Source organism: Rattus norvegicus, chromosome 3 (genome assembly GCF_036323735.1).
Source record: "Rattus norvegicus strain BN/NHsdMcwi chromosome 3, GRCr8, whole genome shotgun sequence".
NCBI lineage: Eukaryota > Metazoa > Chordata > Mammalia > Rodentia > Muridae > Rattus > Rattus norvegicus.
In genome coordinates, this window is record NC_086021.1 from 133139492 (window position 1) to 133164685 (window position 25194).

General features: G+C 44.1%; 1 protein-coding gene across 3 annotated transcripts in view; it reads right to left on the reverse strand.

Moving 5' to 3' along the window:
• Nucleotides 1-25194, reverse strand: part of Fbn1 (fibrillin 1) — a 196585-nt gene that overhangs the window by 131799 nt on the left and 39592 nt on the right. For all 3 annotated transcript variants that reach the window (XM_006234935.3, XM_008762203.3, NM_031825.2), the window contains one exon: nt 25032-25127. In XM_006234935.3, the coding sequence (XP_006234997.1) occupies nt 25032-25127 (96 nt within the window). The remainder of the gene's footprint in view (nt 1-25031; nt 25128-25194) is intronic.

The window sequence follows — 25194 nt, forward strand, 5'->3', positions numbered from 1 at the left end:
TTAGCGGAGAATACAATGCAGCATTGTTAATAAAAATAAAACTGTCTGGGCCTGGAGAGATGGCTCAGTGGTAAGAGCACTGGCTGCTTTTTCAGAAAAATCTAGGTTCAATTCCCAGCACCCACATGGTGGCTTCCATCTGTAACCCCAGTTCCAGGGTATCTGATTCCCTCTCTTGGCCTCCGTATGCAGCAAGCACACATGTGGTACACAGACATATAGGTAAACAAAACACCTGTGCATATAAAATGAAATATTAATAGTAGAAATGCTTAAATAAAAAATTAAAAGGTCTATCATAATTATCTTACTACTAAATCAATAAACAAAACCTATCTATAAAATATCTTGCAGAAAAGGCAAGAACAAAAGAAATACGGTATCTTTATCATTTAATTAAGTGTTCAATGCATTAAATTCTTCTACTTTATAAATTTATATCTTCACATCTCTGTACCAAGACAAAAATGCTTAATGGTGTGTTAAACCAAAAATGTGTCTTACACTGGCCAGGTAAGCCAGATAAAATAATGACACATGGATATTTCTCTTCAAAATCCTCAATTTTTTGAGGAATTTCTAGAGAGGCAAGGCTTTCATTTAGCTTGTTCGTGCTGAGGACCAACCCAGGGCCTTTCGTATGCTCAGTAAAAACCCCGCCAATGTCTGCCCTTTGATTACGATGGCTAGAGACACGGAATAGCTGGTTTGCATTTGAGTCAGAAAGAGGGTGGCTGAGAATTTTAAATCTTATTGGAACTTCTGAAAGAGGGAGTATGGACTCTCTGACACTGGGTAAAACAGAATTCTGTTCTATTACCCAAAGAATGTGTTATTTGTGTGCTCTGTACATCGTCAATTCTTAGTCACTTTCTCTGGAGGCCGTCAAGGGCCCCTACCCGTCAGTGTACAGCCTGTAGTGAGAGCTTCAACACATGTTGAAGGCTGGGTACACAGGCCCGGGGGTTTGGACAGTGATTCACAACCCGTTCCATTCCATTTGCTTGTACGGCCGTGAGGAGGGTGTTCTCAGTGTCTCAGTAAATAAAACAGAATGTAAAGGAAAATGACATCATTGCACACTGGCCAGAATCCTTTCGGCTATTTTGTGTCAACTTGAATTTCATAATACAAACTCCTGCTTTACTTGTTTCCCCACAGTTTAAGCACAGTTAATTGTGTTTCAATCAGATTCCCAACTGTAAGGTTGAACAAGATCCCACCTACTTCTTCCAGACATCAAACACGGAATAATTCTTATACACTGATTGATCTTTCTATGCTATGCTAACTTTGGTAAAGAATATTTGCTTTTATTTGTGACTGTTTCAATAGAAAACTTCATACGTTTATAAGAAAAGAAATGTGAATTCGGTCAGAATTCTCCCTTGGCACCTGTGCTTAAAATCACAGACTTGGAAGAGATTTGAGAGACTTTCTCTGTGCAAACCCCTCAATCCATAAATTCATAGTTAGAGGACCAGAAAGGCTAGAAACCGAGAGAAACAACTGGTCTTTAGAGAATGACAATGGTTGAGTAGCGTATAAAATTCAATAATGGAGCCTGGAGAGATAGCTTAGCGGGTTAAGAGCATGTGGTGTTATTACAGAGGACCTGAATTCACCCACAGCACCCACAGCAGGCAGCTCACTGATACCTTTATTCCCAGTTCCAGGGGGACTTGTAGCTAATGTCCTCCACAAGCACCCATCCATGTGTGCACAAGCCCTACACAGACACAGCCCATAATCATAGATATGTGTGTTTTTATATACATATATACATATTTATTTTACTGTTTGTGTTTTATTTCATACATATGGACCTTAGTATGGCCACTGGCAAGCACCTAGACTGTGATGGACCAGCTGAGGCTCAAGCCTGGTCCCAGACATATTCAGTGAGAATTGCTTTCTATTTAGCAAGACTCCTGGGTGGTTTCTACGTACATCCACGTTTAGAAAGCCAAAGCCATTCAATGCCAACTTGGTTCAGATTTGGGAGAATTATTTCTTGTCTATTAGGAAGTATGTGCAAAAATTAAGAATAAATTTTTAGAAGGCAGCATGGTGGCACACACACATAATCCCTAGCACTTGGGAAATAGAACCAGGGGAATCAGGAGTTCAAAGTCATTCTCTCCTGCATACCAAGTTCAAGATCAGCTTGGTCTATATGAGACATGAGTTCACAAACACATAAGAAATAAGTCTTTGTATTTGTATCGACTGGTCCCAGCAGTTTCAAAACATGCTAAATCTATCTTGTGAAGGGAAACCTTTATTAGCTATATTTGTATCTGTATAATTTTTCCTTTTAATTGCATTTAAAAGGACATCTGTTCACATGAAATTAGAAATTATTTTAATGGGATTTCACCAAAGACAGAGTAAGAAGTAGCTACACAGTCATTCCTCCCTCTAACCGAATCCCTGGGAAAACAGTTGAGTCACCGCTCAACTTGTCTATGAGCTTGTATTATCTTATTGTGAAAATCAGAGAAAGATAGTGAATGAAAAACTAAAATTCACCCCTGTGAACAGGGAAGCAAGAGCCCTGAACATAGTACAGCTAAGTAAAAGAACAACACATTATAAGAATTATTTGCCATACCCGGTGAGACTCATTACAGGAATTCAAGGCGGGTTTAGCACCTGACAAGCAACCGTTTGAATGTCCACTATGAGTGGACGGTGAGAAAAATGTCACTATCTTGACTGATGCAGACAAAGCGTGAGAAAAATCCCAGTGTTCATTTATGGTCAACAATGAGTCCAGAGAAACTAACACGATGTGATAAAAGGAGACTGTGGATCGCTTCAGTGTCACTCCTCATGGAGAAACCGAAAGGGTATGAAGAGTCTTTAAATAAGCAATATGAAATCCCATAGATACAGAATGGAAAAAGGAATTGTTAATGTGATATGTATCTATATTTACATTTATCTAATTTATCTATATCTATTATGACATTAAGGCAATTGGCTCCAGGTTAAAATGGCCCCAAAAGAATTATTTTCACAAGTTGAAAAATGAAGCAAGAGTTTATAAATTAGGAAATGTAGAGGAACCTAGAAGGCAAAACAAAACAAACAAACAAAAACCACAGTGAAACTGGAGGCCTTCTTCCCTGAGGGGCTTGTGGCGGTTAATAATTGCTGGGGGAGGAGGCATCAGTCCCCTCATTACTGTGCCCCATAAACCAATAAATAGCCCCCACCTATGATCGGGTAAACGGCACTAAGCTGTTTGTGTGTAGTGTGTGTCACACGCACAGAGGCACACACTACACTTACATACACACTACACACACGCACACACTACACATGCACACACCACATATGCACTCAAGCACATACACATGTGCACATGCAGGCACACAGAGAAGTGGAAGCAGGAGGGGAACAGGTTAAGCAGGGTTTCAGTGGAAGGGGAACGAGGACGAGAACAGATTGTAATGGGGGCTGAAAACAATGAAAACCTACTATATGTGTATGAAACTGTCAAGGAATAAGATAACTATCTTATAATTGAAGAAATATTTACATTAAGAGCAACAAACAGAAGTAAGTCCTGGACTGTGAAAAATATTCATCTCCAATAGAGGGCTTCCATCAAACACAAAACTCTCAAAAGTCAGTAAGAAAACTGAATTAAAATAAAAATCACGGGGTTGGGGATTTAGCTCAGTGATAGAGTGCTTGCCTAGCAAGCGCAAGACCCTCGGTTCACTCCCCAGCTCAGAAAAAAAGAAAAAAAAATCAACGAAATACTTAAGTGCACACTCTACCAAATCATAGACATGAATGAGCACAGGAAAAGCTGTTCAAGGTCATAGGTCATTAGGGAAACAATGTCACACAAATAGGCAAAATGCGATGCCCCTGTAGGATGCGATATTATTCCACAACCAAAAAAGAACAAAGTTTTGATGTTTACTGCATGGCAGCAAACGACCAAAAGACAGACAGACAGACAGGAGGGAAACTGTAAACTGTAAGTTCTTTTGTGCAGAAGGCTCAGAAAAAGGCACTTAGAAATCACGAAAGGGGAAGAACAGTGGCTGGTTAGACCCGGTGACGTAGATTTCCTCGTAATAGGTGAAGGATCACTCCGGCAGCCGGTAGTGGGAGGAAATCAAAAGACAGCTGGTGGTAAGGGTTACGTCACTCTTAAGTAAAATGTATTGAGCTATACACGGAATGACTTCAGGCTTTACATTGTAGCAATACACCTCAGTTTAAAACAACAAACAAACAAACAAACAAAAACAAAATGGTGACTCAACTCACATTCTATATTTATATCTATTATGACATTAAGGCAATTGGCTCCAGGTAAACACAGGCAGACACAGACAGACTGTCAACTAGCCCGACAGTAAACTTTATGGTCAATAGTTTAGCATCTAGGGCGATAGTCATACTTGAAAGATTTGTGTGACGAGAGCTCTGTATGTCTGACCATCTGTATGTCTGACCATCTGTGCCAGATTAAACTTGGTCCCAATCAGGATTTTTTAAAAACACCTTTTGGAATCCATTTTCTCCAAAAGGCCCTACAACTTGAAAAGTTTTGTTTTGTGTCTCAGACACCCCAAATATCAGGAAAACTTGGAGAAAAACAGAAAAGATGAAAAGTGAGGTACACTTGTAGCCAAAGAACTTCTGTGAGAAGGTAACGGAGGTGGAAGTACACCAGGGCATAAACTGCGCTTATACTGGAGTCAGTTCTTGCTCAATTATTGAACTATTCTCCTTTTAAAAACTCCTTAAAAAAAACAAAACAAAGAGATGATGTTGCTATAAACAGTATTTTAATTTATTCTAGACAAGCAGAGCTGGGAAAGAAGGCCTCTCAGTTAGCTAAGGAAGTAGAAATTGCCTCCATGTGCTGGCCAAGCCAGGCAAACCAGCAGCTGTGGGCCAGGCTCTGGGATGCTGGGTGAGCAGGTCTCCTCAGCAAAGACACGGAAAGGGATGCGGCCTGCAGATGAGTGATGGCTGACAAACGCTAAGTACCCGCTTTTCACAAAGGCAGAGTTCACAAGCCAGAGACAGAAGCCAAGAGCTTGGCATGGCCTGGCCACAGAACAGAAAGCACCTTTGAGAAAGAAATGCCAGAGGAAGGCAGCAGAGATGTGGAAAGTCCAAGGTTAGACCAACAGTCAGATTGATGTAAGTAACATTTTCAGTAAGAGCCATGCTCCCTAATGGGGGATGAATCCTGGAGTTCGTGGTTCAGTGCTGGTCGCACACTGGCTTGAGGAGGCACAGAACACTGGTGCTCTCCTACTTTCTGTCCTAAGCCTGGGACAAATCCAAACTGGGCTGATTCACCAATACATTTAAAAAGCAGCATAAAAACTAGAATGTAAATTAAAATACTTATCCAGTCTCTGGAAGCTAAAGCAATCTGTAATCTCAAGAGCAATAGACAAAAATCACAAAGAAAGTATTTCCATGGAACATTGAATTAAAAAATATAATTTCTGCTTAGCTGGGATATAGTTCAGTTGGTAAAGTTGCCTGTGTGAGTAAAGTCCCAGGTTCAGTCCCGAGGGCTACATATCTTAGTCATCTCAGCACTCCGGAGATGGGAAGAGGAACATCAGGAGTTCAAGGACATCCTTAGCTATACAGTGAGCTCAGGGTTAGCCTGGGCTATATGAGACCCTGTCTCCAAAAACTCTGAATATTAACAGAAATTAAGCTCCAAGAAAAGCATCAAATAAATAGAATAAATATTTTAAAAACTAATTCTCTGAAGACTCACTGTGTGGACCAATAGGCTTAACCACAGCTTTAGACCTCACTTTCTATTGATAGATGCACTCTCTCAATGTCGACTTCTTTTAGGAAGGTGTTTGACAGACAACTAAGGGGACTCTCGTAACGAGGCTCGGACTTCTCAGAGAACCTGATGTCTCAGCAGAGCTTCTCCTAGCAAGTGGCAGAGGCGGTGCTAGGATATGGAAGACAGAAACCGTCATTCTGCTTCTGCTGCGACCAGTTGGAACTCCAGAGTAAACGCGGCCTGACCGTGGGCCTATGACAACCTAGCAGAGTGTAAGGCTTCAGGAGCTCATGCAAAGACCAAGTCTCTCTGTGCGCCGCGGGGACCGCAGAGCTGGGTAGCTCTCAGGCCATGACACTGCCCCGCTCACACTACTCGCTAATCCAGCGCAGATTGCTTTGATCAGAGTTCCTTGCCACCATCAGAGGTACAAGCTAACAAACAATGACAAGAGTCCATGTTGCGCACACTAGAGAAGGTGAGTCTGTAGAGTGCAGTGACGCGGTGATGTATCCGAAATGGTGCGGAGCACTGAAATCATTTCATCGGGATTGTGAGCGCTCGCTCTCTCGTCTGACGGATCAGTGAGAATGTGTCTGATGGGAAGAACGAGTGGAGCACAGCATGTTGAGCAGATACCATGTGGCTTTGGTGGCGGGAGACTGAGCCTAAGAAGGTTCACCAGCTCCAGACTCCAAACGGCACAGAGACTCTTGAGAAAAGCAAACTGGACTTTTGCCTAAAGGCAATGGGCAGACACGTGCTTTAGAACTATAATTCTGCCCACGGGATGGGTCTCAAGTTGGACCGGCCATTGGTTGGCCAGTCCCTCAGTCTGTTCCTGCAAGTGGATCCCATTCCCCTAACTGAGCTGCCTTGTCTGGCCTCAGTGGGAGGGGATGCACCTAGTCCTACCGTGCTTGATGTGCCAGGGTAGGGGGATACCCAGGGTAGCCTCCCCATTCTCAGAGGAGAAGGGGAGGGGAGGGAAGGAGAGAGGGTTGCAATTGGGACACAAAGTTAATTAATTAATTAATGATAAAAATATAATTCTGATCTGCTCGCTCAAGTATGTATTAAGCGCCCATTTGCTGTGAACACCCGAGTGTGGACATTTCCCACCGTTCTCAGCAGAGCAAAACCAGTCCAATATGAATGTTATTAGCTACAAGCATTCGACGAAATGTTAACAAAATGATCAAGAACATGGAAAAGCTCAAGAACGCAGGAGCTCCCGTGGGCTCCTAGTCAGAAACCCAGGGACCCACCACGGAGCACCCAGTGTCACAAAGAGTAGCATCACTTTCTCACATGATTCGAATTATCAGCTTCAGTGAGCAAACACATGGTAAAGGGAAGGCAAAGAGGCTAACATGAACTTCTAGCTTAAAATGACTCCATCCATTCAGTCTTCCACTCAACCAAGTTTACCATGAGCTGCTTCCCGTGCTACTATTCTAGTAGTTGTGGATACAGCAAAGAGTAGGGGTGTGGGCACAGTGGGAAAGTGCCTGACCTCTCGATGTCCCAAGGCCTAGCAACAGAACCCGATCACACAAGCTGCATAGTGTGAAATAGGTCAATGAAAACTGCCAGCAGGGAGGGCAAAGAAGGGGTTGAGGAAGAGATGCTGCTACAAAAAATAAAACAAGCTGGTTCCGATTGGCTGCCTCAAGCTGGTTCTGGTTGGCTGCCTCAAGCTGGTTTTGTATCCCCATCACAGAAGGAAGTCACCCTTTTCTTCTTTAGCGGCCCAATGGCAGAACTTCCAGAAGTCAGAGTCCTCAAAGCAGTTTAAGCCTCAGCCTTTTTTCCTGATGCCCAACATCAATTGGGCCATAAATCTGTCATATACTCCCGCTAGTTTAGGTCCCTCCAAGTTATAACCCATGCAGTCTGGCCAAGACACGGAGACTCCCAGAGAGCTTTCATCACAACCCAGCTGGAAACTCTTAATTCACTATTTTCAGTCCTAGCCAGTACCTCCTATGAGTACTCCAAGTTCAGGAATAACTAGGTCACAATCATGTTCTCAAGACCCCGAATCCCTAATTGCAGTTCCCCCATGATAAAAGCATCTACGTCCGAATTCATGTGAGCCCAGCTCCTTCCGTTCTCAAGCCAAACAATATTTTCTCTTGTGTAACTTGAGTCCGAAACTTGGTTCTCAAAACAAAAAGGCATTTTTAAGTTTACGAACCACTGATTAACTCCAAGGGGGTGGGCGTTTAAACAGCTCCCAACATGCTTTGCAGACCCACTCCGTTTATCTTTCTCTTCTTTCAGCTTTCTCTGTTGTCATATTTTCACAGTAAGAAATCAAGAAACTCCCAAACTGGCCTCTTAAATAAACAAAGCGTGGGCTTCCTCGCAGTTAAGAAGCCCTGAGAATTCTCATTTACCCCTGTGATCAACAGTGCTGTTTCTACTTTCCTATTCAATGTGTTACTAAGTGTCCATAACACGAGTTGATACGGGCGGGCGCAGAGGTAAGCTGGCTAGAGGAGAGGAAACATCCTGCTTGGCCCCTTCCCATGGGGAACACACTGTTAACATTAGCACACTTAACACATCTCTTATTGTAAAAGCAACCTTCAGCTGGCATGGACTGACTTTGTGCAGCTTAACAATTCAAAAGGAAATTAGGCTGTTACTATGTACTTGTTACCAAGTAATGCCTCTTCCCACCAACACACAATGTTCGGGAGTGTTGCCTACAAGAACTTAAAGACTGGAGTCCAGGAAGTGAGACTAAGCCATCACAAGAGGGGCTGTTGTTTCCAATATTTTAGAAGAAGAAAACACTTAAAAGTCTAGCCTTGGGGTTGGCAAATCTTTGAAATTGATTTTTAAGTTTTTCATTAAAGTGGAGAAGTAGAAAAGAGAAGTACATCTCCATGGTAAAAGTCACAAGCTATGCTACATCCATGTGTCTGTACAGAAGAGAAAATGGCTGAACGGTTAGGTGAGGACCTTTGGCAGTGACATTACTGGGGTGCTTTGGGACAGGACTGCAAACTGGGCTATGAGGAGGCCTGGGCCTTGACACTGTTCCACTCATGGATGTACACTCTCCAAAGTGTGTTCTTGGACTTGTTTCAAAGTTAAAGATGTGAACTCTGAGGATGCACCTGCAGTGTGGTAGAACTCTTTCAAGATGCTTTCAAGGACTGCGATTCCGCAGGGGCAGTGACTTTGAAGGGAAGGCAGACGGGGAAAGTCCAGTGAGAGAATCAAGAGTGTCAGGAGGAAGAGGAGGGTTCTCTGTCACAATAATGGGATGAACGCAGCAATCGCAGAGAGGAGCCAATTCTTTACGACAAAAGCCAGGTCTTGCAAACGCTTGTGAGGCAAGTGGACTGTGCCACCGGATGGAAGAACTGGTAAGGTCGAGTGAGCCCAAACCCCTGGCCTGAAACTGGTAACCATGACACCCCACTGAGAGGACCATGGCATCAGTCCGGTAGCATAAAAACCTGGGGTTCTCTGTCCTAATGAGGTATGTAGATAGACCCTGAGTGTTCAGCCAATGGGCTTCCCTTTCTGGGCATTTCTTCCCGCTACAGGTATTTAATCCCTGGTTCACCCTGAATAAGGAGTTTGCATTCACATTCACAATCAAATAAAACAGTTTGATTAAGCAAAGACTGTTCTTCATCAAGGATCAACCTGAGGGGAGGGGGTCCTTAACCATAAAGAGCTGCACCCAAGTCTCCCAGAAAAGGCCTTCTCTCTCCTTGCCCCTCCGAATTCTCTGCACTCACTCAGAATCAATCTGGATTCCATCCCAGTTCCAGGCTTTGCTTCCCCCTTCCTGCCTGGCACGTGGACTTCCTGAGGGGAAGTGTGGACTGGGGAACCCCATTCCCAGCTCCCAGCAGCATGGCGGCAGTGCCTAGGTACACAGGAGACTGGAAACCACAGTGATGGTCCCAGATTCTGCTGTTTTCCACCGAGGAAAAACACAGACTGAGGACCCCATTACAGACTGTGGTCTGCCTCCCTGGAGTGGCAAGGAAGCACTCCAGGCACACCAGCGGCAAGGCCAGACACAGCCCAGTCCAACAAATGCTGTGTCACGTGAACCTAGGAGCCACCCTGTGAAGTTAGACAGCTATATGATTTCCGTTAGGCCGCTGCTTTGTTTTAATAAAGACTATGTATGTTTGCGAATAACTTCTATTTGCCAATAACAAGCAAGAAACGTGGTGTGATCAATTTGCATACTTTACAAAGGCTCATGTCCCCCAAAGCCAGCCTTGTAAATTCCAGAGCCATCTGCACCCCCCTGGGATGCTGAACAACAATGGTTGGAACACTTCTCACAAGCTTTCGCCTCAGCGTGGAGTTCTCTCTCAAATCCTACACTGATTTGAGAAAGGACCAAGAACACTGCCCAGCCCCTTCACAGTCTCACAGTGGGAAAAGCAAGTTTCAACTGCTTCGGGTTCCTTATCCTGAGACAAGCTGTTAACCGGTGGGCACTTCCTACATGTTATTAAGCCCCACGCTTCAATTATTCTCAGTTTTGTAGGGAAAATAAGTTTTCAGTAACCATCATATCTAACAGAGTTGTCGTTGATATTAATTCTCTGAAATTAGAAAGAGTTTGTTTTAAAAGTTAACTTCTAAAACCAGAAAGCTCTGTATCAAGTCAACTATTATTCTAAAATGGAATGAACTGTTGAAAGATAACAGAGGAAAAGAATCCAGACAGCCATTTAAAGGATAAAATAGTGGTGAAGAAAGAAACAACTTCTCCATTGTTCCTGGGCATTGTGGACCTGCCTTTGGGACACTCTGGGTGAGAATTCTTGCTGTAAGTGAGAATTCCATACTAACCCCTTATGTTACCTTAAAAAGCTTCCTGTGGTGTCTTCAGTGTCTCACTGTTACAGCATAAAGAAGAAACCAGAGTGTGGGTTGCTCTATATAGAATGTCAAAGTTTGAGTCGTTCTTTGTCTGCAGTTACCCGAGCTAAAAGCAAAAGCTTAGCATAGCCACACACTTCTTTTTCTGATCAAACATCTTAGTTTTCGTTCCTTTTTTTTCTTTTACTCCAATTTTCCAGTTGCCCCTCAAGCACCTACCCACACTGTGACACTATCAAAGAACATGCAGCCTATGTACAAATCGTGACAAGAGAATACATAGTTTTTAGGTTTCTGACAATCTGACAGTTGTGACATTTGCATTTCAAGGGATGACTGAGGGCATCTGTCACATGATTGACACTTCTTAGTCCCAGAAACAGAACACAGTTGCTGACTGTCAGTCTTCAGTCAAATACCCCAATGTCCACTGACTGAGGAAACTTGCCTTATATGATCCTGCACCCAAGTTCAAAGGTGTTTCTGCCCAGTCTCTACACTGCCGTATGTGCTCTCTATGCAGCCTTCCCCGGGTGACTTGCAAGGCAAGACTCCATCTATGGATGCAGATAACCCCACAGGCAGGAAGTGTGTCTTGCAGGACACCCCAAATAAAGCATGGGAAAAAGAAACCAGATGCACATAAAGCCATTCCAGTGATTCAAGACTATGCCAAAAGCCACACACCCGAGTTTGAGTTTCTTCTTAGAGCCAGATCTTCTTGTGACCAAATGTTTCTCAGGGGAAGAACACTGGCAGTGTATTAATCCATGTCACTTTAGGCTACCCAAAGGAACACACTCAATGCCTGTCATCCTCAACCCTCCCTCTTTGCAGCCACAGATTAGCTACAGTGACGATTCTGTTATATGGAGTTAAACTAAGTCAATGTCATGATCAGGCACAGTGTGTGTGTGGAAGGAGTGGGGATCGCTCCCACAGGAAGAGTGACTGGAAGGAAAGCTCTGCTCTCTACAGCAGGCCAAATGCTTGCTTGCTGTGCGTTTTGTGCTGTTGCCTTGGTAACTGAGGAAGTTGATCACTGAACATCTCCGCAATCGTGCGGCCACTCACGCTCTCCACTTTGAGCCACAGGTGGGAACAGAACAGATACGTGCTTTCAGCACGGATAGAATGTTTGTTAGATTGAAGGCATTCTCTGGCTCTGCGATATGTCAGCCCCAAACCTTGTTCCCACAAGGTTCCAAATTCCCAGTTGTTTCTGTGAAAAAGAAACTCCACGCCTCCTGAGAAACAAACCAAACTGATCACAAGAGAAAACTGATTCTCAACCTTTCCCTGGCTCCTCGTTTCCACAACCTGCTCCCAAAAGAGGCCAGAGAAATGGCTCAGCTGGTGAAGGTGTTTACTGTTAAACCTGCTGGCCGGAGTCTGATCCCTAGAACCCAAGTAGTGAAGGAGAGAGCCGACTCCTGCAAGTTCAACCTCCATGCATGCATGCATGCATGTGCATGAACACACACACACACACACACACACACACACACACACACACACATGTAGATATTTCAAGCTCCTCCAGGACCACTTCTCTTCCTCTATAAGCCCTAGTTCAACTTCCATAAGGTCTCAAACCCCTCATATTTCAATAAAAACTTTATTCTCACAGCCTCAGACAAAGTACGCCTGTCATACATCAGCATTTCATGATTAAAGAAACCTCTCCCAATGAGCTCAGTCCAAAGTGTTTCTTGGTCATATAAAATTGAGAGTTTTATATGACCTACAGACTGGGGGACACAGGACAGAAATTACAAAATGTCAGTCCAAAATCAAAGAGGTGTGTGGCCCAAGAGGAAGGAATAAAGACAGTACCAGAGGGCTCGTTAAAAATGGCCGATGAATGGGGTTGGGGATTTAGCTCAGTGGTAGAGCACTTGCCTAGCAAGCTCAAGGCCCTGGGTTCGGTCCCCAGCTTCGAAAAGAAAAAGGAAAAAAACGGCCAATGAAGAGAGAGGCAGCCCTGGATGCATGGGTTGGGTGTACATCCCATGGCGCCTGAGCTGTTGTGGAAGCCATGGACCTCATTTCTAGAACCCCACTTTGGTGGTGGCTACTGGGGTTCCTCCACACCCAGTTCTCCTGGCTATAAAGTAAGAGTGACTCTCAGGGCTGAGTGAGATAGGGTTGTCTATGTGCACCCCACAGACAGAAGAACCACATCAGTTGGGCTTCATGGAGTAGGAGGAGCAAGCACTCTTCACAGAATTCCCTGGCTGTGTTTGACACTGCTCATAGTGTTAAAAGTTAGAGGATCTTCAACATATGTATGGAAATGCCATTATTTTGTATACTAACCTAAAACACAAAGAAACTGTGCCTACATGGGTCAGTCACTTCTTAAATGACTCACAAGAATTGTGACAAATGCCTACTGAGGTACTGACTGCTAGCCATTGGTCCTAAGGTAGTGAAGGAGGTGGATGATCCATCCTCGTGGGATAGAACCTTACCAACAAACCAGCAAACCCCTATTTCATTCTTTTATAAGCTGCTCCACGAAGCCTGGCTCATTCTCTTGTACACAATAGAGTCAAAATCCACTGTTTTATTTTCAACATAGTTTAGACACAGTAAGAACTTACCTTCTGAAGCCTACAAAACCACACGTGGCATTCTAAAGCAGGACATGACCAAACAGCATGTTGCTAGGTGGCTGTTGATATTTCTCCCAGAAACTGTTACAAATGTATCTAGTGACTGAGGAGGTGGCCATGGCTTGTCCAAAATAGCAAGTGATTTATGGAGGGCAGAACTGCTGTTAGGACATCCAAAGGCGTTCCCAGGGGATAAGTCTGCAGGCATCCTCCCAAAAGCATGTATTGTCTCATAATGCGTGGTGCTTCAACAATTCATGTTCATGGTGTCCTTGTTTTTAGGTCACCCAGATTCCAGCTTAATGATGATTCCAGGGAAAAACTAGGGGCTCAGTGCTGCAGGAGCACAAGAATTAGAGAAAGCAAGGCACGTAATAAACTTATCAAGATCCCTCTGACTTCAAAGAAAACCACAAAGAAGCCTCTGGTCTTAACAGAGTCAGTATTCCAGGGCTCACTGGGGCAGTTTTATGTATGCAATCTGAGACTTGGGCTATTAATGTACTGAAGGAAAATTATATGAGGCCCAGACCAGGAGCTATGATACCGGTGCAGTTCAGGAGCCGGGGCAATTGTATTACATCCGTTATTGCAGACACGTGCTCTCTCACTAATGCATGACAGTAAGTTTACATCTCCTCATCCCTTATAACAATTTCCTTTCAGGTTAAGATGCCTGAAATGATTTATTTTTATTTGTAATTACATGTATATGCATAGCTGTGTGCATGTGAGAGGTCTGTGCATGTGACTGCAGGTTTCTGTGGAGGCCAAAGGTGCTGTATCCCTTGGAGGTGGTGGCTGTGTGTTGCTACCTGACATGGATGGTGGGACTAGAACTGGGGTTCTAGTGCGCTCTCTTAACCACTGAGTCATCTCTTGAGCGCTAAGATGCCTTTTTATTCAGGCGAAGCATCACAGACCTTAACACTAATGAAGATGGTTTGAAAGCTGTGGGTTTAAACTACTCCAATATTTTGGTTTTCAAAGCTTGAGTCTTCCAGAACCAACATTTTTTATTGCTTTGAAATAAAAGAAGAGTGGCTTGTGGTGCTGCGCCTGGAAGCCTGTTTTACTCCAACCTGACAGTGCTGTTTGTAGACTCAAGTTATCACGACCACTGTAAAATTAAGTATAAACTCAGGCAGCTGTTCCTATTGTGCTAAACGCCAGTATCTAACACTTCCCACTGGCTTTTAGAATACCACAATTCTAAGGGTGGCACAGCTGTTGATTGTGTGTGAAGCATCTCCCCTAATCTCTCCTATGTGAACTTGGTCCCCAGTTTTTGGTGTTACATTTTGGGAGGGTTGTGAAACTCTTAGGAGTCAAAGCCTCTCCGTAGGAAGGGAGTCACTTCTGGTGGGACTTGGGGATTTAGTGGCCCTTCTTCCAGCCCACTTGTGACTATAGATACAATGTAACCAGCCACCTCCAATCCTCCTGCCTTGATTCCTCTGCCAAGACAGACTGCATCCTTTCTTAAACCATGAGCCAGCTTTGGTGTCAGACATAATGTAACAGCCATGAGAATACTGAGGAATAAAAACACATCCCTAAAGTATCTCTTATGTTTTGCTGTTGGGTTTTGATGAAGGGGTAGGTTCCCACTTTGTTTGGTTGTATATGTCAGTAAAAGTAGAAAAACCTTCTATACACTTGATCTAGTGGTGGACAGCAAGTGCTTCTCACAGCCATGATCAGCATTACACACTATCAAGGATTTGGCTGACCTCTTCTTCCTCATCTTCTGCACTTTGCCCTACTGTGGTTCAGTCTGTGGTAGAACTGCATGCAATAGCTGGGCATGTATTAAGGAAATGCATAGGTTGATATTATATACAAGAGGAAAGCCGACTACGTCTGAATGGGGAGTAGGGGATGATCACAGTGGAGTCTCTAAAAGAGAGGTCTGATTTCATTGGTATGGAAACTTTTTATGACGTCATTTATGAAAAACCAACATCCAGCAAAGAGTGAGGACACCAGTCACCAGAAATGCATGGTCAAGCCCTGTGCTCAGTGCTCCCTGAATTACTTCATTGAACCTTCTCGACCTTCCCTAGGCAGGTCCTCTCATTACACCCATTTTACAGATCAGAGAAGTAAAACATAACAGGTGCCTAAGGCCCCATGGCCAGCAAATGGAAGGATTTCTCTCCAGAGCTTTAGTATATTCCTAAATATGCCTGGAATGGTAAGGCAGTTAAGAAAAATTACATCTCCTAGATAGACATTTTTGGTGGTAACCTTAAAGTGATAGTCATATAATATTAAATTGGAATAGGGGCTTCTTTGGGATGGGAGTTAGTCTAAGAATGATTTTACTATTATTTTCTCTTATTCATAAAAGATAAAGAAAAACAACCCAGAAGTCACAAGGAGCCCGTATCGAGGGGCTTGAGAGAGGGCCATGATGTCTTCAACCTGTTGTCTTCTGTTGGTTTTGTGAGAATTTGTCCTGTTTGGTAAGTGGAAACATGACAGGAAGAGTGTGGCTCTAAATGAGGTCCGAACAGAAAGAAAGCACCTAGCTACTCCAGGTTATGAACTCTAAAAATCATAAAGAATTTTCTATGTTGTTCCTTGAGGAAGACATGTCCGTTCTACTGAACGCAGTGTCCATCGCCAGCCCTATGTTATTAAGATGTTGTGTGTGCCTTGGATTTTATTCTTCCCGTGCTAGAGAAAGGTACAGAATCTTTCTTCTTTTCAAGTGAAGTTTATAAGTCACATATGAAGACTGGATCGAAACTGACTGCCGAGGGGATCTTGTGTTGCCTTGGTCTACAGTTCATGAGACCGACTTAAAGAGTGGGATCTCTGAGGAAGCATAAGCACCCCAGGGTGATTTGAAGAAAAACCCAACACCTCAAAAACAAGTGTGTGCTTATGGAAAACGTTTTCCCTTTGGAGAAACACGGGCCTGCGCTGCAAGCCTTCGCTTACAGCCTGGTTCAGTGTCCTGGAACAGTGAAGGTCAAAAGGGCCTCTTTGGGGCCAGTAGCCAGGGACAGCTTACCAAAAGGAAACAGACACGGCCCTGTTTTATGAATTGTGGCCCTAAACCAGTGGCTCTCGACCTTCCTAATGCTGCAACCCTTTAATACAGTTCCTCATGTTGTGGTGACCCCCAACAATAAAATTATTCCCTTGCTACCTCTTAACTAATTTTGCCACTGTTATGAGTTGTAATGTAAATATTTGATATGCCAGATATCTGATGTGCAACCCCCAAGGGGTCGCAAGCCACAGGTTGAGAAACACTGCCCTAGGATGTTTTCATTTTCTAAGGAAACGAAGATCCGATCTATTGTCTACTCTTAAAGTTCTGAAAAAATTCAGAGCAAAGGGTTTGTTGCTGAGGAGGATGGTGGGAAAGCTGTCGATTGCTCCATTTATTCTCTCCACAGACTCCTCCCCTCCACACGGGAGTGATAGGCATCTACAGTCATGTCCACATGGGGTACGGAGCATTTTAACCCCCTCTGAGAAAGAGTGAGTGTCTTTATGATGATGCTTTTCATCCAAACAGTCTCGGAGTGTAGATGGTCACCTCTTCTGAGTAGGGATATTGTAAGAAGCAGAATTATCACCCCAAAACATGAAGCCATTGCGTAGGCTTGTGAAAGACCATTATCAACACAGTCAGAACCCAGAGCTTCAGGATGTCAACGATGTCAATGGAGGAAAGTGGAGGCTTCTGGAAGCATGGATGGGCAGATTTGAAAATATCCAGTCTTTAAGTTAAGCTAAGCCAAAATATTTGGTTTCACCCAGAACTCCCAGGAGTTCATATGTTAATACTCCTGTTACCTCTCCAAGAATAAGGCTGTGGTGTAGGGTTTCCAAAATGATATTGACCATGGAAACTGCGCTTCATGGAACCCTCTTGGGACTAATGTTCTACAAAAAGTACTTTGGCACATCTGATGGACCACATAGCTCCAGATATCTGTCCAATATACATTAAAAAACCCCAAAGATTGACTCCCTAGGGACCATGGCTACCAAGGAACATAAGAACCACATATTCCATAAGACTCTCAATTGAGCATATAAACCTGGTAAGAGTCTCTGGACAGCAGTTCACAGACATAGCTGAAACAGCTTCGGAAATAGACTGGCCCTCTCCCAATTTATACATACAAAGGAGAATTTCTTTAAAAGCCCATACCCCACCATGGACATAAGTTATGCGGAAGCACAGTGGGAAGGGGGGTGGACCCAGAGAGCCCTGAACCCAGCTCTTCTTTGGAATGAGGCCAGAAGGCCTTTAGGCTCCATCTGGGCTCCCATAAATGGGTGCTCCCAATAGGGAGTCCTCCTTTTGCCCCAGATCAAACTGAGTATCTGAATATCTGTACACTGTCTACTGTCTTCCTACTGTTTGCAGTATTTCTGTTACCTCTGGTACTCTGCTGTCTACTGCATGCATGGCTCTCTCTCTCTCTGTGTGTGTGTGTGTGTGTGTGTGTGTGTGTGTGTGTGTGTGTGTATTTCAAGGTTGATGACGAGAGCCATGTCTCTTCCTGATCCTACCACTTGTGTAGGTCAAAGCGAGGCCTTTACTAAACATTTGCTGTAGTTGTGACCTCTGACAGGGTGCAGATAGTGTGTTCATCTCTCACGCTCAACAAGAGTCCAGTAAACAGTCCTGGTAAACTCGGCTGCTTGGAAGCCACGGCGCCCTTTGGATTTCTTTACTTTTTAAGTATCCATGCTGTCCTTTTCAGCTTTTTGTGAAAATACTTTCTGAAAGATTGAAAAAAAAAGCAGTAGAACGGAGGAAGGGCCTTGCTTAAGGTTGGCTCTGCAGACCAGAAGCAAGGCTCTGGGTGGTGCTACACACCACCGCAGCCATGAGCCACACAGCTACCTGACGCTTTAGACTAAGATGTGCTAAAACATAGGCTCTGGCTTGCAAAGACATACTTAAAAAATAATGGAATGTATTATATTATAACCTCTATTGCTATCTATTGAAATTAGATAGATCAGGTTAAAATAAAATGTACTTTAAAAAATAGAATTTGCCTTTTTTTTCATGTGGATTTAACATAAATTAAAGTTATGAGCTTTGCACATTCCAGACTAAGAAGTTTCCCAAATATCAAACATGGCTACTCATTTACATAACCAGTTTCCTTTTATAAAACATTCACAAGGGACCGGCCAAATGGCTCTCAGAGGGGAAAGGCACTTGGCGCCAAAACTTATTACCTGAGTTTGACCCCCTGGGACCCACATAGTAGGTGGAGAAAATAGATTCCCAAAAGTTGTCCTGTGATCTCCACACACGTGCTGTGGCATGTGTGCAAAAACATGTACAAACACACGGACACACAGACACAAGCACACACATGATAAATAAAGAAATATAACAAAAACTTTCAAGTTCACAAGAACTAAAGTAAAAGGTAAGAATTGAAGCTAATTTCTGTGATAGCAAATTTTCTAGCTGCAGTGCAGTCCTGGCCTTGGGGCTGGAGTGATGGCTCATGGGCTCTTCCTGTGCAAACGGAAGAAACTGAACTTGAATCCCGCATAAGAAACCGGGTGCTGTTGCAGGAGTGCCTGTAGCCACTGCACCGTGTGGAAGTTGAAGACAGGAGAGCTGCTGAGGCTTGCCAGCTGCCAGCTCAGGTCTGTACAGCCCTGGTCAGGAGAGAAACCCCATCCTGAAAGGTGAACAGTAACAGAGCAGGACACATGATATACTTTCCCAGCCTCTGCACATACACACACCTGCACACACATGAGCATGTATCATATGCTCGTGTCATATATGTATATCACATTTTAAAATGGTAAGTCCTTACTTTGCTAATGGAAGGACAGGTGAAAATGGTTGCTCCAACTGAAGCACAAAAACCAATTCGTGACACCACCGTCAAGGTCAAGTGTGAGGCCTCGATGCCGAATTTGCAACTGTGGATGTGACGGTCTCTTAAATCTGTGTACATATCAACGTGTCCATGAAAGACACTGACCTGACTGAACTAGGTAATCACAAGCACCTCTGGGAGAACTGGTAGGAGTCCACTTTATGACCCAAAGTCACCAGAGAGGCTTCAAGATTATGCCCATCAAAGGCCCTGCCCAGTGAAGGACCCAGAGCGCCTGGGGATGCCCAATGTGGTTACATGGATGGGGTCTCCAAAGATGGGTATTGGTGGGGTTCGGTGGCAAAAATTAAAAGGCACAAATGTTTCTAGCCATGGGCTACCAAAAGAGAAGGCTGGCGTGGGTGAGCTGGAATCCTACCCCCAGAGGCTGTCTGGGCAGCAACGGTGAAAGAGACCAAGGGATGGTGATGCTGGTGTAAGCAAAGCAGGAAGGGAGGTGTTTGTCCACTTAAGAAATCTGGAAAGCAGTCGTCAAACACTCCGCAATGGGGGTAGGGCGGGGACATGAAAACAAAAACAAAAACAAAAAACACTCTGCATCAACAGAAAACATAGCCTAAGGTGAGAGAGTATGAGACAGAAACCAAGCAGTTTCCAATTGCACACACCCGGTCCTGTGAGGTGCGTGTGCCCTCTGAACCGCAGCTGTTCAGTCAGAAAAATGAACATCTTTGTCAACAGGCGTAGTTTCTGGATCGAGTCTAAAACATTCAGGTATATTCGATGGTCTGCCAGCTGCCACTTGTAAAACTACCTTAGTCAGAGAGTCAGCCTCAGGGCATTCTGTCGCTCCATGTTGTCCCTTTCCGTTAGACTAAATGCCAAAGGCGAGGCCCACAGAATACTTCAGCACGTCAGTGATGTGACTAGTGTTATCACCTGTGGGGGGAAAATCAGCAGCGTTCAAACCTCCAAAGGCCCCAGAGGAATGAGGGTTGGTCTGCTGCACTGACTCCAGAAACCTTAGTCACGGCCTCTAAGGATTTAAAACCACCTTGAAGCAGGGAGAGGAAGCAATCTGATGAGAAAAGAAGTTCATCTTCATTTCATGATCCCAGGCAGGTCCCGGAGAAGCACAATAAAAGACCCCGCCACTCACCAGCTGTCTAAACTCCTTCAGCCTGCGTATACGCTGCGTTCCACTATTTTCTGCATTTGAACATTTGGCCTCTGAATTTTGTTTTTAGCTTCCATGACAAGTGACATTGTGAAATGTTTTACTTTTTGAGTATGACTTCTGCTTAGTATAACATTCTCTAGCCTGTATTGTTGTGGGAAATGGCAGGACCCTGCTTCAAACGCTAGCTAGTAGTCTAGTGGGTTTGTCAGTTTATCTACTCATTCACTCATCCACGGACATGAGGTTTCTTCCAGGCCCTAGCCACCGCCATTGAGGCTCTCATAACCATTGTACTCATAGGGTTTTGTTAAGTCCACAGGTTTTCATTCCTCCTATCTCCAACAAGCAAACGTATGAGAAGATAATTTGCTCCACTATGAAAGCCATGTCACCTTTTCTATGCATCCCATAACATTATGCCACAAACCCCAAATATTTGTCATAGAATTTATTTATAACAAATTTTAAGCCAAATATGGTGATACACTTGACGGGGGCGAATGGCGCTGAAGCAGGAGGATTGCAAAATAAGGACAATATGGGCCATATAGCACATAAAAATGATTTTAAGGGGCTGGGGATTTAGCTCAGTGGTAGAGCGCTTGCCTAGCAAGCGTAAGGCCCTGGGTTTGGTCCCCAGCTCCGAAAAAAAAAGAAAAGAAAGGAAAAGAAAAATGATTTTAAAAAAAGTTAAAGACAAAAAAAAGGAGAGAGGGAAGGAGGGAGGGAGGAAAAGAGCCAGGAAGTGCTCTAATCAGCTCTTGTGAGTTAACAGTGTAGCTACCTTCTTTGATGAAGTGGTGTACCCAGGCAGGACTATGTGATTATCATAAGTCTGTGTCACTGAGTACTGGTCTTTCCCATTCATCAGACACTACAGACAATGCCCTTCTTGGTTCACATAACACTTACTGGTTGCTTAATATGATACAATCTTTAAAACCATTTAAAGAAATTATTTTGAATAATTAATTATCTTAAATCTTAAGAGAAACTATGGGACGAGAAGCAGGAATCCCCACACGTCATCGGCACCCACAGGTACAGATGACGCTGCAGAAGCCTAGCTGTTCATTCCCTACTACACGAATAAACAAAAGCCTGCCCATCGTCAGGACACATGCAGCTGGCAGGAGGTGGGTCCTGTAGGTGAAGGGTGCCAGCTTTGTGCTGCTCCATGCCCTCTGCCAACAGTGCTCCCCCTGTACTTCATGGATAAGCAGCTAACGACTGAAAGCATTTCCAAAGTGAGCACAGAGCCAGCATCATCCTCCTCCTGGAAAGAGGAGCAGGGACTTACAAGAACAAATGCATCTGGGTGTAGGAAGCTGGGTGCATGCTCACCGTCTGGGTCTCACAGTCTGTGTCATCCTAGGGAGCGCATTGACATAGACAGCAACCAGGCTAGAATTGCTCTTGGAAGAGTAGACTGGTGTCTTTAATTCAAAATTAGTTGGAAAATTTTAGAACCCTGTGTTAGATACAGACAAACAACAGTCGAAGCTACCTTCTTTTGGTTTTTAAAATTACTCAAAACAAATATGGAAGAACTGTAACACAGAGGAAAAGTACCCTTCTAGCCTTAACTTTTTGATGATGATGATGATAATGATGGTGATGGTGATGGTGATGATGATGATGATTTGCTTTCTGAGACAGGGTTTCAGGTATCCAGGCTACCCCTGAACTTACTGTGTACCCAAGGTTGCCACAAAACCGATAAGAATGCTAATCTGTCCACATGTAGACAATCAATACTGCTTTCCTTCTAGAATATACAGTTCACATCCAGCGATATGCCACTAGATCTCCTGAAGGGGTTGGAGGAACCCAGTTCATATCTATGGGTCAGGCACCAAGGATACCGAATCCTCAGCAGCTCCTGAGCCTGCACTCCAGTGGAGGGAAGGACCATCTGTAGCTTCATTGATAGTGTAGTGGTTGCCATGGTGCCATTACAGGGAGTGGGGTGAGAACAGATGGAATGAAGGCTTCTAAAAAGTTGGTTTCCAAACAAAAGTGCCTCATCTCAATAAAAACAGAACACCACTAACCTAAGAAGTTATCCATTAACACAACTCATCAAGAGAAGCTGTCCTTCCTTCAGCATTGATGGTCATGATAGATTCCACGCTGTCATCTACCATTCATGAAATCACACATATGTGGTAGGTAGAAGGATATAGGACCCCATTCTTTAAAAGCATGGCTTTCAGAAGAGGAAAAAAATAGTGCGGATTCAATAAGTAAAAATTAATTATGCAATCAAAATGGCACTTCTCTCATAGTGAGAAAGAAAGGCTTTCTGGTCTCCTCCCTCACTGGAGGTCAGTGCTGTGCTCCTGGGAGAACAATGGTGGGTAACAGCTAGGGAAAGCTACTTCCTGTCCCCAACCTCTACTTCTCCATTACCTGGAATGCTGCCACAGTCACTACTCCTCTGTGGCCAAGTCCTTCCACACCTCTGTGAAGGCTCCTTAGAGATACCCTAAACTTGGAGACTCCACATCAAAATCACCGTTTTGATTAATAATTCAGTAATCTCAAGCATTCAGTCTATTTCTTCATCTTTGGCAAACCTCAGATTTGTGAAGTAGTAATGGGTGAGTACCAATAGCCCACGATCCCTTGGGAGCTCTGCATCGGCTCCTCCCAGCATGGGAAACAATTATTCTTTGCAAACAACTGTGAACCACTTTGTTTGAAGAAAAATGTTTATTTTATTCATTGTTTCTCCAAAACAAATTAAACCCAGCAGCAATGTCTAAACTGTTCCTTTCATAGCCCAGCAAATCATACATCGACAATTTTAGTCCATGGCATCTTCATCAAGCAAACAGCAAGGCCACAGCAGGCTACTGTCTACCTAGTACCAAGTGTCCTTCATTGTTGGGATGCCCTGGGTCTGTATTGGCTCCACGGCAATAAGATACGTGTGCAGGTTGTAAAGGGAAACCATTTAAACACAGACTCCAAAAAGACGTCAAGATACCGCACCGTGGCCACCCTGATCACACTCTGAGTGGCCCTAAGAACAGAAATACTGGATAACTTATCGGACAATCATACAACTGCCCTAGAGTTGCTTATCAAAATGTGCCCTGGTATATTAGAAAACAACTGAATTCATGTCAACATTGAAAAATAAACAACTTCTCACACACTGCAGTGCTCTTTGTTTCAGCTACATGGTTTGAGTGACACATGTCAATCACAGTGATACTTAGCTTTGCTCTCCATCTTAGAAAAAGATCTTTATACAATTTGCGAGAAACGTGATCATTGCACTTTTGAAACATTCCAAGGAATTTTTGTTTTGCTTTGTTTTTCTGTTTTTGTTTTGTTTTGTTTTGTTTGAGACAAGATTCCTCCATGGAGCCCTTACTGTCCTTGAACTTGTTTTATAGACCAGGGCAGGCCAGCCTTCACCTCACAGAGATCAGCCTACCTCTGCCTCCCCAAGTGCTGAGATTAAAAGCATATGCTATCATGCTGCCCAGCTCTGGAGAATTTTCAATTTCAGCTTTATAGACCACAAAAGTAACAAAGGGCTAGGGAGATGGCTCAGTGGGTAAGAGCACTTGTTATAGAAGCCAGAGTCACTGAGTTCAAGTCTCCAGCAGCCATATACAAGATGGCTGTGATGGTGGGTGCCTGCGACCCCAGCATTGTGAGGAAAAGACGGGCGGAGCCTGGGAGCTCACAGACCAGCCAGGCTAATCAAAACAGAAAGCTTCAGGGAGAGACCCCAACGCCACTGCACAAGTTGGAAGGACAGAGATGGGGAATTGTCCTTTTGTATCTTGGTGACCAGTCTTCTTATTATAAGCTCATAATCCTCTTCTGGCCTCCACATGTATAACATGGGTGTGCACAACATGTGCACATGTAATATGTAACATGCAGAGAGACAGATGAATTATTTTAAATATCAGTTTTAAAAGGCGACACTAAAATAAAAATTTAAGCTAGAGGTGACGAGGACTATAAATGATGGCTGAAGCTGGCAGCCATTGAGAGACCATTAGGCTTCCCCAAATTAAGTCACTATCATATTTGCAACGACAGCCAGGCAAAGCAGGCAAAATTTGTCTTTAACTGATTAGAGCACGGAGCGTTTGAAAAAGGAAAATCCAGATTCAAATTAAAGCTTATTGACACTTGTTTGGCCTTGAGGCTATTCCTGGACATCTCTGAGCTCTGGCTTTTTGTAGGTGAGGGCAAGGGCAGTTGTCCGCATGTCCTGGGCTGCACTGAGTGCACCGTGCTGAGCCCAGCTGATTGGCAGACCCCTGCAGAGCCAGGAGCTCCATGTTTGCCACTCCAGCTCCACCAGGGACAGTGGCTATTCTTGCGTGCCTTTCATTCTAACCGTTCCCTTTCTATGTGTGTTCTCCTGGGAAACCATTTCTCTAATTTACAGGATCATGTGATGCTCACTATTTCACCTGCCTGGGAAACTGTCCCCTTTGTGTCTCAGTGTCCACCCTTCTTACGTGCAAGCTCACTGTGGAACACTGCACCCACTGCCAAGGATTGCTGAGTGTCGTGTAAACTCAGAGCCGACATCTTGGCATCCTGGAGACCTCCTCGGTGACGATTCAGAAGCCGGGTCAGCCAACCAGGAAGTAGCTGCCCACACTCAAGCCAGTATAAACCAGTAACAGACTCATCACCAGAATGCCTTTATACAAGTCACTTAGAAAACACCTTACCTCTTTCACACTGGGGTCCCGTAAAGCCGTATGTGCATGCACACCGATTTGGGGCCACGCACCTCCCTCCATTGAGACAGCCACTTTCACAGACAGCTGCAAGATAAGGAGAGAGAGTCTCGTGATGCTGCACTTGGACCCCCCCCCCAGAAAGTGCAGCAAG